A 16258-nucleotide genomic window follows, 5' to 3' on the forward strand; every position below is an offset into this window, starting at 1 on the left:
AAAAAAAGCCTCAAAGACCTAATGTCTTCCTGCTTTCTTTGTAATGAGGCGGCTTCTAGTTATGATGACAGATTCCTCAAGAGCATTCACCATCAGACAATGACAGAGAGATATTTGGGTGTTAGCCAACATCGTGTTGTCTTCTGCAGAAAAGATAAATATATCTTAAACAATAAATAAAAGGACAGAAAGGAAAAAATGGAAGCCCAGATCAGAGAGTTAGACAGCTTAAAACTCATCGATATAACACAGCTCTATATTTCATAAAGAGCTTGACCTATATAGGACTTTTAAGGTCTTTACAGGTATCAATTTCAGAGACAAAATTCCCCTAATTCCCAACATACTGATGTTCACATACCACTAAGGGTGTAACGAGCTCACTGCACGGGATCTCGCGACACTAAGAGTGACAGTATCTCTTGTCAAGGTGATAAACTGTCTCGCAAGATTAGTACGTAGCACAAAGTTTTTCCTGCATGTTGTGAGCAAACGGACGCCTCAGAGTCTGACGGTGTTTTCATAAAGAAGTTTTCAAGGACAGAACTTGATAAATTGTCATTTTTAATGACATTTCAACTATGTGGAGGCAGCACTTATCAAAGTCAGTAGATGAGGCAGAAGAATACTTATTGATAATGAAAGGATCCAGACAAAGGATAAATGCATTATTGCCACAAGGGCAGAGAGAGACACAGAGGTAGGAGTACATAATTAGAGGCTAGAGTCAGGTCATATAAACAGCTTGACATCGATAACTATATTTCAGACCTGGAGATGGTATTGAAAAAGGCATAAAGTGGAAAAACTTATGAAATGTGTTGCTGTCTGTAATAGAGGGTGAATGTATAACTATGTGTACACATGATAATTAATACTTCTGTGAGATGACAGAACTATGTGAGTGATGACACTGTTACAGTACTTATTGTTTGTGTCTTTCACAGCATTTGGTCATTCATAAAGTGACTTTCATTAAAAGATGATAGCTGGTTGAAACATATCAAAATTGATCTGCATTCTTTTGCAATTTGTGGCTTCCGTTTGAATAAACAACTATTTTTCAAGTCCTTGTCATTTAAGTTTTTTTTTAAAATAGTGTTTAAATATGTCTCATGCTACATAGGGTTAAGTGTTGGCCCATATGTTACACTGTTACCAGTAAAAATAATACACACTGTTAGCAAAAAAAACATTTCAGCTTTTGGATAACATTACATCAGCCTGCACTGTTATTGTTTGTTATTGATTTTTTAGGTGGGGCTAATAAAACTTGGTATTTAATTGAGGCACTGACTCGCCTACTTGCTGACATTTCAGGCTGCATCTAAGGAACAACCTTTATTACAGATAGATGCTGATATACTGAATGTGTGAGTGAAAATGAAAATTGAAAATGTCTATAACTTCTCTGATATGACTGTGCAAAAGCCATAAAAGGCCTTTTTTAATCATTTAAGAGAGAATATTATACATTGTAAAACCAGGTAAAGAGATATGTGATTGCTGAATGTGCTGCAGAGAATCCAGTACACTTAGCTAGGGGATGAGAAGAAACAACAACTGTAGTAGCCAATGACAATAGGTTACAGCAGAGGTGTCAAACATGCAGCCCGTGGGCCAAAACCGTCCCGCCAGAGGTTCCAATCCGGCACGCGGAACGACTTTGCAAAGTGAAAAAATTACAGAGAAGACATTAACTGCAATTTTTCAATAAAAGTTACTACTATTTCAGATTTGTCCTCTGGGGGTCGCATAAAATCAAAGTGCTGACGGAGTGGCACTATTTTTTCCCAGGAGTTTTTTTCTCAAAGTGAGAAAATAGATTCTTGCTGTTTGCACAATCCTTGAGATTCCTAAATACTTTTTAGAGCACTATAAGGTGATCCACTAACTACTAAGACTAGCACTACACCCCTGCATACAACACTGTCCAGCAGGCAAACTGTTCCTGCTGGAGCTGTGGGGTCCAAAATGGTCAACTTTACCTTCTTCATTATAATAATCCATCTGTTCTTTTGCTGTTAACATTACACTCTGTGTCAGGTTAATGGGAAACCTGTGTGTGTGCTTGGTGTGTTCGCAGCAGGTTTCAGGGCTTAAAGAGTAAAATATTCGGCCCACTATGAGACTCATCATGGCAAAAATACAACAGCTGTTTTTGTGGAATAATAGTTCATTAAATGTGAACATTTTCAGAATGTACTTGTACTTTTTTTGCACTAAAACATAGGGAAACATTTGAAGTTTTCATTATTTATATGTTATTATGTTATGATTTTACTGGTCCGGCCCACTTCAAATCAACTTGGGCTGTATGTTGCCCCTGAACTGAAAAGAGTTTGACCCCTGGGTTACAGTATACTGGAGTGCTCATCAGAAAGACAATCAGCCACAAACACCCCCTACCCTCATGCAAAAATGGTTGAAAGCTACCCAATGAATGCATGGTGGGAGGTGTTTTATGACCACTCTTGTCTGTCAGAGGCCTTTCACTCTGAGATCACTCTGAAATCAATCCTGGTGACTGACAGCAGCAGCTCTTCAGTAGCTGGAGAGTAAAAGCTGCTGAGTTGAGGTTTTTCCACTCAAATGCAGCAACATGCTTCAGTATAAACGTGTGGGGGAGGAGACTTCACCTGCCAGACCATGACTGTTCTCGTCCCTTGTGTCGACCCATCCTGCAGAGAAGTGATCTACCATCCTGAGTCTGAACTGTACACGCCGTATATTAATGGCTTTTCTTGGCATACATTTTGCAATCATTGAGTATTCTGTGGATAATGATTCCTAAATATAGAGTTAATGAATGTAAAATGACTTCAGAGGGCTATATATACACTTGTACATCTGGTTTTGCCCCTTGCCACTACACTGTGTTATTAACTACTGTGTAACCATGCAACTTTTCAATATGTCACAGCACCGATGGCGCCGAGACAAATTCCTGCGCTGAACATGAACCGTACTCCAAACCAGAGAGCCAGGACGAGGACTACAGTTACCGATATAAGCAAGCAAACAACTGGAGGAACAGCGACCAAAACAGGATGGTTTGATTGTGACTCTGCAGCCATCTGTGCATGTGTGTGTCTATGCATGTGGAAATACAATCATCTGGTTGTGTGCGCGTGAGAGTGTGTGCGCTGTGCGTTGGTGGAACAATAGGACATGAATTGAACACGCACACACAAGAAGGAAGTGAGGAGTCCTGCATTCCTGGAGCATGGCTGCCCAGCTGTGCCACACACACTGAGGTCTGGTCAGAGGAAATAGTGAGTGACACCACTTTGACCGCTGTTAACTACATCAGCCTTAAATAAAACATACTGGAAGTGTGTAAATGCATAAACAGACAGTCAGTAAATACGGCATCTATGGCTACGACTTTTAATCCCTCTTTAATTCAGAATTAGAATTAAATCCTCTTTTAAAAGATTTAAAATGACCATGTAAACACCTAATTACGAATGAAAATGACCATTCCGAATTAAACTTAAATCCGAAGTAAGTGGCTGTTTTTTCTGATTTTAAATCTGTATTGAATAATTCCTCGATCATGTATACGTTCATTCTGCTTTAAATTAATCCCGGTCGTTCTGCGCATGCTTGTTCCCTTTTCCTGTCGCGATGACACACATATTCCGTGCTGGCGGGCACATATTTCAGGATGGCCGCCCGAAGCAAGCGTTGGACTTGAGCCGAGACTATTTATTTAATAGGAGCCTTAGAAGAAATGGATATCATGTAAAGAGTTGATGGATGGAACATTAAAAATGTGGACCTTTTTAAAGCTGTACCGTCAAAAGTACGGTCTTCCGCCTCCCTTCTCCGGTCCTCTATCTCTCCTCTCCTCCTCAGCTGACGAAAGTGAAGCAGCATGTTTGTGTCGAGCTGCTTATTTAAAACTATAATCAAAATCAAAGCGAAAGTTGTATTTATTGTGTGGTCCTCCATGTTGTAACCGAAAATAAAAGAAGCAGGAACTGGAGTCTGTTTCCTTCCGGTAGACGTAAATACGTCACGCCCGCCCCTGTCCAATCAGAACCCTTCCTAACCCCCAGACTTTAAGCGGAATTGAATAAAGACGATTAAACGTGTTTTCCATGTAAACCTCAATTTGGAATTACTATTTCCATGTAAACACAAAAGAGAATACTTTAATTCTGAATTATTTAATTCTGAATAATTAATTCCGAATTGAAATTCATCATGTAACCGTGGCCTATGATAGACTGTAGTGATGAAGGCTTCTGTAGCTTTTAAGGAGCATCTGATTCAAACCAGGGTACATATACGTGTTTAATCTGTAACAACGTTAGATGTTGATACAGTCTAAAAGGATTTAAGTAAGAAATTCTGCTCTAAGTATTGCCACACTTGCTTTTTTTATTTTTTATTTCCTTCATATTAATTTCATGCTCAAGTTACCATGCCATCATTGTGATATCTAGCTTACTGCCAGCACAAATGAAGACCAGTTGCATTGCTCGCCCCTTATGTAAACTCCAAAAATACCCAGGTGGCTGGGTCGTTTCCAGAGCACACACACCGCTGCTGCTGAAACTGATTTGTCATTAACTGATCTGTACCCTCTTTGTCTGCCTCTACACTTCCTCAGTCTGAAGCCACAAGCGCTATCACCTTGAGATGAACGAGCCGGCCATCCTATTTCAACAACATCAGTTAGTTACGTCAGATTCTGCTGTGTGTTGGTAAATACTCGGCGTGTGCTGGGTCCTCGGAGAGAAGGTGAGGGTAGCTATTGAAGCCGTTTTTTTTACGGCTACAGAGCAAAATACAAAGCTGATCCTGGTATTTCTTTAAGCTGTTTGAAGCAGTTTAAATGACTAAGTGAGACTGCAAAAGAAAGAGAGCTATTTCACCTCCACTACACCCACAGAAATTGACAAATCGATACAAATGGTATCCCTAAAAAAGCCCTTTTTAGAGTGCTGACGTCTCTTCTCTTGTATTTTATGCTTCTTGGTTGAAAGTGTCACACAGAAGTGAGATCAGGTAATAATAAGTATGCAGTGCAGTGCAGTTCACTGGCATTATTTTGGAAGATTCTTGTGAATCAAACCGTTTCCTTCTGCACAAAGCAGCCTTGATGTCTCAAAATTGGAAATCACTCAGTGCTGCTGCCACCTCCAGTAAAAGAGAAGTAGACTGGCTATCCCCCAATATTGACACTTAGCTAATGATCTGTCTTGAGGAAGACTTAATCACATGTGGACATGACCTGTTGGAGTGATTTACCCTGGACTCTGCTGCTCAGCTGCTACTGTAAAGTATTTCAGGGATCGTTCTGGAAGAAATCTCAATCCGGAACGGATTTCTGTCTTTATTGAGATTTTATCTTATTAAAGATCAAACTACAAGAGTGTGTTGATAATCTGCATGAAACATTGATGAATTGCACCAAGCCTTCCATGCTTTACTTTCTTTTCTTTATTAAACAGCCTCAGGGGTGTCTGTAAATGTCACCCTGCCTTAAGGAGCGACTTTAGAAAATCATTGGTCGGGGTTTCAATGGAGTGTTTTGGTGCTACTGAATTCTCTGAATGCTGATGAGGTGTTTCACACTCCTCTAAGGATGCAGTCCAGACAGAAATAGCAGAATCTTGGCCTGAGTTTTCTCAAGAAGACGTCCTGGTTTTATTCACCTATCAGCGCAGAGTGTCACTAGCTCAAAAAATCCTGTAAGCTAGCAAACAGAACTCAGAGATACCAGCTTACTGTGACCGACAGGCGCTCTCTTTTGAGGATCGAAACCTGTGATATTCTGTCCAAGGGGCTGGTCTCACTGTGAGCCAATCCTCCTTTGGTTTCTGACTGATAGAAGCAGAGAGGAAGAGCCACAAACAGAGGAGAAAACAAGCCAGCTCCAGTTCACACTTTGTTTCCTGCTCAAACATTCCTATCCAAGCCACAGATTTTCACACAGCGGTAGAACCAAATATAGGCATCACTCAGTGAGGTTTACCAAGTGGCCTGCTGCTTAGAAGCACCTCCTTTAAACCAGAGGTATCAGGTTTGATCCCCGAAAGTGCCCCTTGGCAAAACCCCTGTTGCTATGATCATCAGCATCTGCTTCATAATAACTGTTGTTTTTTTTTTTCTTCAGTATATCAGCTGTACAGAATAAAGAATTAGCTGTCAATTCAGAGCAATTTTGGAAGAATTTCTGTTATAATCCTGCAATGAATATGTAAAATAGATGAAAATAATCACCTCTGCTGTGTAATGTTTGTGACAGGTTAGCTCTGAGCTGGTGGCCTGCTGAAGAGGTCCTGCCAGACCTGTGTGTCTACAACAAGGCAAGATACTGAACCTAAATTAGAAACAAACCAGATCAACTACAGCAGGGAGGGAACCAATGCACAAAAAAAGGAAAGAAGAGATTGATAAATATTTTTGAGGTGATTAAAAGGCTGAATATCATCCATATCTCTAATCTTTAGGATACTTTTTACATTTGTGTAACTACAAAAAGCCTAGAGGTTAACCAGACAGCATTGAGTTCTATTAAAGTGTTCAATAAAGCTTCAGTCTGACAGAAGCCTCTCCCTCACACTGTGGTGAAATTAAATTCCTCAACAGAGTGAGTGAGATACAAACAACCACAGTGCTAAGTGTGTTGTTGTTTAACTTACATAGCCTGACTGATATACTATAGAGATATAAACAGATAAGGCTGATACAGCAAGAATGAGGCATCCTTACATAACCTCACAACATGTTTGACATATTAAGTAGTTTACTTTTCTTTAAATCATACTATATGGTGTGAAAATAACATTTAAGAAGGTCTTTCCTCGTGTCAGATGTAGAGCTGGGATACTGAAAAAGAAGTTGTCGCGATAAAGTTTTTCATATCAGTCGATATTGATAATTATCACGCTAAATATCAAATCATGATTTCATTTAAATTTAAAGGCAGATTTTAAAAAGTTTTATAAATTTAGTTCTCTGAAAAGCTTCTTGAATCGCTCTTTTCTGACGGTGCTATCAGGAAGCAGGTATTTTGTGTAAGACTAGATTTTTGTGAAGTTTTAGTTTGTAGATTCTTATTTGTCTCAGATTGAGGTTATTTACATATTTTGCTTTAAATTTACAACAAAAATACATCCCATTGTATGCTGTGTATCAGGTTATTGAGTATTGTTGTGAGTAGTGCACTGTCTTTTAAGGTTACAATGGATTACGGGTGTTTAAATATATCGATTTTGTATCGGACATTTGTTACATTAATATTTTATTTATTTATTCATTTATTTATTATTTAAAAGGACCATGCATATTAATGAACACTTCTGTAAATATGCCAGAGTTAGCCAAAAGGCTAGTTTACATCCATAGTTCCTTGTCAGATGTTAAAAGGGCTCCCTAAAAAGATCAAGATTAAACATTGAGATATTAAATATTGAGAACATTCATATCACCATAATTGTCGTTATTTAATTATCGCCTAGCCCTAGTCAGAGGTACTCTGCTGTAGATTTATAGCAGCAACACCATCCTGCATACTGGTTTGCTTTCAGGTCCAGCAGCAGTCTCCTTACTGTTTGAAGTGATGCTTTACATTTTACATAAAGTGTGACAGCATTGCTTTATTTCTTGTTTTTATTCAACTAGGTTTTTATTTATATGACCATTGTAGAACCTTTAGTATGATGCATAAAATAAACATGTTAAAACCTGATGTGAGTGTGGTGCAGCTGTGTTTTCAGGAACTTCCTTTCCTTAAGGATGCAGGCTGTGTGCTATCAGTGAAGGCCCTTTGTAAAGTGCAGGGCCAAATACAAAAACTGTTACGTGACTTACATCAGACTGTTTACACACACATGCACATTCGAGTTCCTAAACACCTATAAATACTGCACATAAGGGTGGAAAGGTGAATTAATACAAACAGACAGTGTGGATGTTATGGTTATTGGTGTAGCTTGCTCAGCCCAGCGCTTTAGCCTGACTGAATATCCGAGTAGGCAGCTGTCAGTCTGTGTCACGGCAAAACAGAGACACTTGTAACAATACCGCAAAATATCTGCTATAACACAATTCAAAGTAACACGGAGAGTGTTCGTCTGCTCTCCTTTGTGTCCCCGCACAGGTAACACACCCCAGTGTCTCTTTATTTTGTCACACAGTTCGCATGAAACAGCTAAAAGCCTGGTTAGCCTCCCGATGCTATCAGTTTAGCTAACTGCGTCCGTTCTCGGACAGCTAGTGGCTACACATATATCTCCAGAAAACTCTATTTGTCCTCCTTTTTAAATATTCACGGTAGCTGCATAACTGAGTGGACGACCATTGATTGCGGCTTTTCAGCAAGTCACCACGAAACCAGTGTAATTCACACACTTTGAGACAAAATGCTGTCTGCTCGACAGGATCTGATTTCAGCACCCGAGCTTCAACCGTCCGTCAACATCCAGCATCAACAATAATCTGAAGTGTTAATGATTTTTAAGAATCCTCCATTAAATCTGCAGAGGGGCATTTCTTTGACGTTAACTTGGATGTTACGTGACGTCAAATAATTCAAGACAATAGCCAAAACAATAACACAGACTAACAGCAGCTGCGTGTCCGACGATAGCATTAGTTCAATGAGTGTTTGTAAACATCAACACGGAAAGTAGTAGCTCCTAACCTAACTGTGATTAAATAATTCGTTGTGTTCTGTTATTAAAATAGTCATGAGCTTTAAAGCGAAGCAATCAATGTGTAACAAAACCGTGTCCGATAATGGAACCGTGTGGCTGCTTCCCTCACTGCAGTTTTACCTTGTACACATCTCCGTATGTGCCGCTTCCTATCCTCTGGATCAGCTCGAAATCCTCCTGCGGATTCCTCCGGGACAGGTCGACACTGGAGTTCATCATTTCCACTGCCACTTACGGCGCTAAACGCGCGCGGTACACGAACCCCAACAATATTTGGAAACAAATAATTGTAGAAAAACATACGGCGTCAGAAAATCCCAACCCGAATCCAATGTAGCTCCAACATGGCTTCCACTGCGCATTGGGCATGCGCAATGGACATCATGGCGTATCCCCTCCATAGAGTCTAGTCTGGGCAGAGGGAGCCCCTGAATTGAATATAGAAATATAAAAATATAGATCACAGTAGGGAATACAGTTTTCAACCTTTATGTATAAAACTTAGACAAAATAAAACTGAAAAAAATAACACCAAATATGAACCAATACCAATTATTTAAATTGATCAGCTTCTAAGGCAAGGGAAGGCAGCTTTATTTGTATAGCACATTTCATACAAGAGGGCAACTGAATGTGCTTTACATTAAAACATTAAAAGCATTGGAAACATTCAGACAGGCATAAAACGACATAATTAAAATGACAAATATAATAAAACAGAAAAGAAAAGGAAAATTAGAAATATATTAAAAATTACATTCAAATTTTAATTTAAAGTGAGTTAAAATGAGCTAAGATAGGAAGGCAGTGGCAAATAAAAAAGTCTTAATCTTTGATTTAAAAGAGGTGAGAGTTGGAGCAGACCTACAGCTTTCATGGAGTGTGTTCCAGATATGTGCTGCACAATTGTACAGTATTGTATCCATGCAATGAGTTTGAAGACATGTTTTTTATTGCACAGGCAGCATAAACACCTAAAGTTTAGCTAATGGAGAATTGCATGAAAATACTAAATCCAGAATAGCCTTGTCCTCTTGATGTAAAACTGGGCTAAGCAGGGCTAAACAGCAGCAGATGGCAGCATTGTGATTCAGCCTATAGACCACTCAGTCTGTTCCAGCCTGAACAATAGTGTCAGTACAGAGCACTTTATAGTTTCTCTTTAAACAAGATGGCTCTATATATTCCATGTATTTCTTGTCTATTTCATTAGTGGAATTTAACTCAATGTTTTCCAGGGGGAAAAAATAGTGAGCATCATTATTTGATGGGTTTGGGTGCTGTAGTTTATGTTGAAAACATTTCACATACACTGTGTGGGTGGTGTCTAAGTTTCAACAAAACCAACATTTTTTATAGAGGCTAAAAACCTTCCAAAACAAACAAGTTTTTCTCCAATATGAGTTATATTTGATTAAAAAAAACTTAAATACCACATAATATAAGGGGAAAACACCTTTAAAAACAACAACAAAAAAAAAACTATTTGTGAGCATGTTTTCTTTTTGACAAAGATAGAGAGGAGTTTACAAATGACAGTTTTGAATTTTATGAACATTGAAAAGAACATACCAGTATAAATGTTACCGTAATGAACCTGTCCTTAAAGGCTTCGTCCAAAAGCTGTACGACTGTTCTTTTCCCTTATAAAGATACAGGAAAGGAATATGGACCAAAAATGTACCCCTGGAAATACAGAATTTTTAATCCACAGCTCAAACATGTACAATTGTCAGAAAATAATAAAACATTTAATTCTTTACATTATATGCAGATGAAAAACAGCAGGGACTCAAACAAAGGAAAGAGTGTTTCTAAGTGTGACATATCAGGAAATGGACTGAGAAAAGTAACTGACTTTGAAATGTTGCTTTACCCCGTACTGATCAAGTTTCCATCTTGACATATTTGAGGATAAGGCCGTCTATCACACCTAAGCTAACCCTAAAAGTAGCCTGGTGCTTCAGGGAGGAGAGACACAGACAGTGGGTCAGTCCAGACTGAGGGGGATTGACTCCCTGGTTGATTTGGGAAGTCTCCTGCTTTGTGGAAGATTGAGAAGAGGATGGGCAGTCTTTTGTCCCTGTTGCAGAATTTGTTTCATGGTTAGGCGTAAGTCCAGTTTCTTTCTGTGCCAGGAACTTTTTCAGGAGACAGGATAACTGAGGACTTAAAAGGAGAACCAAGGATCCACCCGTACTAAGAACTCTAGAGCAAAAAAACAAGAATATAGTGACTGAAATGAGTTTCCTTTACTTTAAAAAGAAGATAATAAATGTAACACTATCATTTATTTCTGTTAAGGGCCTGGTCTGTTGCACAATTTTACTCATAGGGTTAGAAATCTGTAAAGTACATGAACCAACACACAGAAACAATGGTGACATTTTCTAATTCACTGAACTATTCAAAATAAGCACAATGAAAACAGACACACAGAGGCACCAACCTCTCCATCTCAGTGAGGATGAGAGGCAGGTTGGCAGCCATGTCCGTTTTTGTGCCAAACTTCTTGCCAAATGGGAGGTCACAGACTATAGCATCCACACTGGCGCTGGGCAGAGGCAGAGCTGTACACACACAGAGGAGGATACACAAGCCAAAAGGTAACTGAATACATGACAGCAGGCTTCACTCACACCTCCTACTCACTCAGCAGCTTCCAAAACCCGCTGCTTTGGAGCCCCAGAACTAAATAAAAGGTTCAATTTCTAGCATATAAAAGGCATCATCATATGAGATTCATGATTTAATAGACATTGTGACATAATAACAGGATGACAAATCAGATTTTCTGATTTGAAAATGAGCTATCTTTATTTTGATGCAAGAGTTTCACAGGAAGTTGATATTTCTTAGTAAAATATTTGTGTGGGTTAATGGTTAGGTTATCATCGAATATGGTGTACACAATACACAGTACACTACAGCTTGAAAACTGATTTTAATGAGGTAATGTAAAAAATGTCTAATAATAAACTCTGAATAGGATTCCAGTGAGGGTTTTGTAGGGAAGTTGTATGCAAAGTTTCCTACCCAAAGCAGAAGCTTTCAGCAGGTGTATCCTGTTTCCCATCTCTGAAAACTCTATGTTCTCATTGGCCCTCTGCAGCTGTCCATCATCAATGTCCATGCCCAGGAAGCAGGCAGCCTGAATGTACCAGAGGATGATCAATCAGATTACATTTGTGGTGTTTAAACTCCACCCATTCGAATACTCAAAAAGTAAACTGCTGTATGTCTTTATATTTATACTCAGAAGGTCAGTGAAATTGTAATATCATTATCAAACAGTACAAATCAAATGAATTAGTGCATACAATTATATATACGTGTGACACAAACAACAGGTCTCATTAATAACCGTCCATAGGTACCAGGACTGAACTGTTTTACATGTTTTTGTGTGCACATTTTTTGTTTTTGTTTTTGTTTTTAATTCACAAACATAAGAAATATAAAGTTAAGGCATTTCTATTCTTGACCAATCTGCACAGATTTCTGTCGTAACCTTGTGTTCCCGTGCTGCCTCTATCAGGATTGTTCCCCCTCCACACATGGGGTCGACCACACAGAAACCTGGCTGGGAGACACATAATACATACTGGTTGATAACAGGACACTATGCTACGGTGACAGAAGGGCAATTTAGCATCACTTAAATGTTTAAGCACACAGGGAAATAAAATAGCCAGATTATATGAGGGTTAACTTGCCTTTCTTTGGGGGGATTGAAATAAATAAATAAAAAGCTCTTCAAGACAATAAAAACAAAGAGACAAAAGGAAGGCTCCTGCTTGTTATAATTAATCATTCAGATATTCTTACAAAGAAAAGCATACACATAATAAAATCAGTTCTTCATAAGTATCAATAAAACAGCAGACGTGCAGATGAGTACCTGAATCTGAGCTAGTGAGGCCATGGCCCATGCTACAGTGGACCTCAGTCCTGTGGTTTTGATGTAGCTCCGGTTAGCCAGCGGTAACCTGAAGGACAGACACGGGTGACCAATACCTTAGCACTGCTTATCAAGCAAATTTTAAAAAGCAAAAAGGCTTATTTAAACTCATTATTATCAGGTGTTTAATTTGGAGAGTCTGTATCTGTCAATAACCTGGTCAGTGGGATTCCAAGTAGACAGTAGTCATCACTTAAATAAACGTTTACCTGAAAAAAAGAGCAAACAACTGATGCTGTTAACTTGAAAGGAAAGACAAGAGAGCAAATTCATTCAGGTCATTTCCAGAAATAAAATATGTCCTATATTTTAATTGTCTCAGCACAAATTAATGCAATCTGGAAACATATTAAGATAGCAATAAGGTGTACCTCCAGCTCTGGATTCTTCAGGTCACTTTTCCAGCCCATCAGTCTGTTTAGGCCAACTCCAATTACTCTGCTCACCTCCTGTGTTTGATGCAAAACACATCTTTTAAATATGATACTTTTGCAACTCAGAACTATATAGAGTATGAATGAAAATTTCTTGACACTTTGACAGATATGGAGTCGGTTTGACTTCCTGTTTTTCCAATTAATGATATAACCAGTTATCACCCTATTAGGATGTCCACAAACCTGCAGAAAAATCAAACTGACTGGGATTTTTGTGTTTTTGTCCTTGTATCAAATTTGAGCTAAATTATTTTTTCATTGATATTCTAATATGAGCACTCACAATAAACCTGTGAAAAAGGGCCTGGATGTATTGCTTACAATAAGGAAAATTATTTAATGTAAACAAGCATTTTTTTGTAAGTTAGCATGGGTACACATTGGATGGAGAGCGGGTGTAATGAATAGACTCTCATACAGTTTGAATGGAGTCAGATGAAGATGAAGTCAGAGCTAGCTATCAGCTACCCTGTGATTCATTTGTGCAACTAGTGTGCAAAAAATTGCTTTTTGGACTTTGGATTCAGAGAGGAAATGTACACTGTTTAATATGTGTTTATTTGTCACACTTCATATCACAATATTGCATCATCTTTTATCCCAAATTTAATCACATTATTGAATGTTTTAAGTTGTAAAATGTACTGTATATTTTCTAATTTTGTGCAGGCCTAACTATAACTTGTAAACATCTTATAGATACAATGTACTTTTGAATTTGCTACCTGTGTGCTGAAGTATCTGGAGAGAGATCCAGTGCATTTGCAGTTGATCCTGAAAGAGACAGGGACTAAGGGAGGCCCAGGTTTGATGCAGCTGGATTCCAGATGAGTCGGATCTCTTACCCCATACATCTTCTCTTTATCACATGGAAGCAAACATGAAACAGAAACAAAAAGGGTTTCAAAAAGGCCTGAAACAGAAATGAACAGGTGTCCTCCTTAAATATTGAAGTTATAAAAGCTGAAAGCAAATGAAGGTTGTTACCTTTGTCCTCATTTGAAACAGAATACTCCTTCCGATCGTCTCTGGGATTTAATTTTATTCCCGACGTCACTGCATGTTCACCTTTATTTACAAAGCTGTTAAACCCTGCAGCAATTCCTCCTTCTTCTTCTTCCTCTTCCACCTGTTGTTTTTCAGAAGTCTTCCTTTTCTTGATATTCTTCTTACAAGAGTCCTGAGTAACACCCCACTTTCCCTCCTCTCCTTTATCATCATGTTCATTCCTTTTCCTCTTTTCCTTGATAGTCTCGGATTCACCAGAGGTTTCTCTATTCTTCTCTTCTTCCCACTTTCTCTGTGTCTCTCTCAATCCTTCCGCACCAGTCTCTTCCTTATCCCTGTTCTTCTTCTCGTGTGCCTGTTTTCCATTTTGTTCATCATTCCCCAGCCTCCTGTCCTCTTCATCCCTTTGCTCCCCTGTACTTTTTGTAGACTTCACATTGCACTTCTCCTCTTCTTGTGTCCTATCCTTACTGTGTCTCTCCTCCTCTTTCTTCATTGACACTCCCAGGGCAGAGAGTGTTGCGTTTACAGTCCTCCTTTTGTTAGTCAGCTCCCCCTGCAGGCGGCTCCAGGTCATTAACGCACTGGTCCACTGAATCTTGTCACCCAGCAGTTTTGACTGCAGCACAGAGGTGGCTTTTGCTTTTTAATGTTAGAGAGAGCACAAAACAAAAGTCAATTAAAATGTATACAAACTGATCAACATTGAAGGCATACCAGAAACAAGCTCAAACAATTCAATACCTGCAAAAGCATTCTTACATGCCTTCAACACATGTACTGCATCCATGTATTGTACTTGTAAGGCTGTTACCTGGGCTGATGTGGGCAGACAGCTGCACAGGTGAGTCTTCTTTGATCAGAAGGAAGAGTCTCTCTGCAGACTTCAGCTCAATGAGTGTGTCCATGCCTGCTGAAGAGCTGAACAGCACTTTACCTGGCTTCTGACAAACCTGAACACACAACAGCCACAAAAGAGCGGGCAAGGGTTTAAAGGCTTCATGTTGTTGGGAAAAGGACAATTATTCATCCCATGTTTAGTGACGTAATGATAAAAGTCTTATCTGCAAGTGTCTTGTAAAATGACCCTTTATGAGACATTGATATCTGATCTTTTGATGACTGAACTGTTGAGGGTGACATATATATCAGCATATAGACTCCTCAGATCCTCAGACCAGGGTCTGCTTGCTGTGCCTCGTGTCAGACTTAAAACCAAGGGTGAGCGTTCCTTTGAGCATGTGGCTCCATCTCTCTGGAACAGTCTTCCGCCCCAAGTACACTGTGCTGAGTCGATTGAGACTTTTAAAAAGCAGTTTAAGACACATTTGTTTGTTATGGCTTTCGACCCTCCGTCGTAATTTGATGTCTTTTTGTCTGCTTTCTTAATTTACCGTATCTATTGCTCATTGTATTTGTCTTGTCGACATTGATTCTCTGTAAAGCACTTTGTGACTATCTGTGAAAGGTGCTATACTAAATAAAGTTTACTTACTTACTGGACAGTGTAATATAAACACTCACATCTTTAGCTGACAGCTTCTTCTTCACCTCGTCTATTAAAAACCGCTCCATCCCGTTACCAGCGGTGCAGTAGTATCGAATAATACTCTCCTCACTCCTCGGTTCACTCATAGTGGTGAATGATGTGTCAACAAACTGTAATATTCAAGTTTGAAGTTTTCTGTATCTTCTCATTACAAATGCCGCCGCCACATTGGATTGCTTGTTTACACCGGAAACGGAACTACGTCACAGGCTGCACCGACTAGTATCGGCCGGCAGGGGTCTCTCTTAGACAGTGGGAAAAGACCTTTTTATTTACAGTCTATGGAAAAGACACTCATTTCAATGGAACTTGAAATGTAGTTTAACCATAGACTGAATAAATAACACTAGAAAGGCCAAGGGGGTCATTTTGACTGTTTTCACATTTACATGTCCTGTAACTTTGTTTAATTAAAGATTACTCACCAGAAGGTGGCTTAAACCAGCAGCAACAACAGTGGATGACTGGTTTGGAATCATTTTGGAAATATTTAAAATGGAGAAGTTGACTTACTCTCTGAGGATCCAAAAGGACAAATTTTATCAAATTTGGAATAAGTGGATTCAATTTATAACCCCAGTGCGAGCAGATTTTGTATGACTCCACCAACAAGCTATTAACCCTCCCC

At 39.1% G+C, this 16258-nt stretch overlaps 2 protein-coding genes across 15 annotated transcripts in view; both read right to left on the bottom strand.

Moving 5' to 3' along the window:
- Window positions 1–9038, bottom strand: part of LOC117811481 (mitogen-activated protein kinase kinase kinase kinase 3-like) — a 52766-nt gene extending 43728 nt beyond the window's left edge. For 10 of the 14 annotated variants that reach the window (XM_034681790.1, XM_034681785.1, XM_034681783.1 and 7 more), the window contains exon 1: window positions 8796–9024. In XM_034681790.1, the coding sequence (XP_034537681.1) occupies window positions 8796–8894 (99 nt within the window). In that variant the 5' untranslated portion in view covers window positions 8895–9024. Of the gene's footprint in view, window positions 1–8795 lie in introns of all 14 variants that reach the window. The other 4 variants (XM_034681788.1, XM_034681789.1, XM_034681786.1 and 1 more) reach the window with 1 other exon arrangement.
- Window positions 9039–9605: 567 nt separating this feature from the next.
- On the bottom strand, window positions 9606–15855 carry thumpd2 (THUMP domain containing 2). Its single transcript, XM_034682509.1, has 11 exons — window positions 15606–15855; window positions 14896–15034; window positions 14061–14723; window positions 13799–13932; window positions 13008–13085; window positions 12793–12845; window positions 12577–12664; window positions 12187–12258; window positions 11712–11826; window positions 11125–11245; window positions 9606–10883 (listed from the first exon to the last, which is right to left on the bottom strand). Exons 1-11 carry the CDS (start codon window positions 15714–15716, stop codon window positions 10562–10564), a joined length of 1896 nt encoding a protein of 631 aa, XP_034538400.1. The 5' UTR covers window positions 15717–15855; the 3' UTR covers window positions 9606–10561.
- Between the last annotated feature and the right edge of the window lie 403 nt (window positions 15856–16258).

The sequence above is a fragment of the Notolabrus celidotus genome, chromosome 4, assembly GCF_009762535.1.
Source record: "Notolabrus celidotus isolate fNotCel1 chromosome 4, fNotCel1.pri, whole genome shotgun sequence".
NCBI classification, from domain to species: domain Eukaryota; kingdom Metazoa; phylum Chordata; class Actinopteri; order Labriformes; family Labridae; genus Notolabrus; species Notolabrus celidotus.

Excerpts from the sequence above, each read along its gene's own strand:
- thumpd2 (XM_034682509.1), bottom strand. The coding sequence starts at position 15,716 with ATGAGTGAACCGAGGAGTGAGGAGAGTATTATTCGATACTACTGCACC. Across the intron at positions 13,086-13,798 it reads CCAGATACTTCAGCACACAG|GAGGTGAGCAGAGTAATTGG; the intron begins GTAGCAAATTCA and ends CATCAAACACAG. Across the intron at positions 11,827-12,186 it reads AGGCAGCACGGGAACACAAG|GCTGCCTGCTTCCTGGGCAT; the intron begins GTTACGACAGAA and ends TGGTACATTCAG.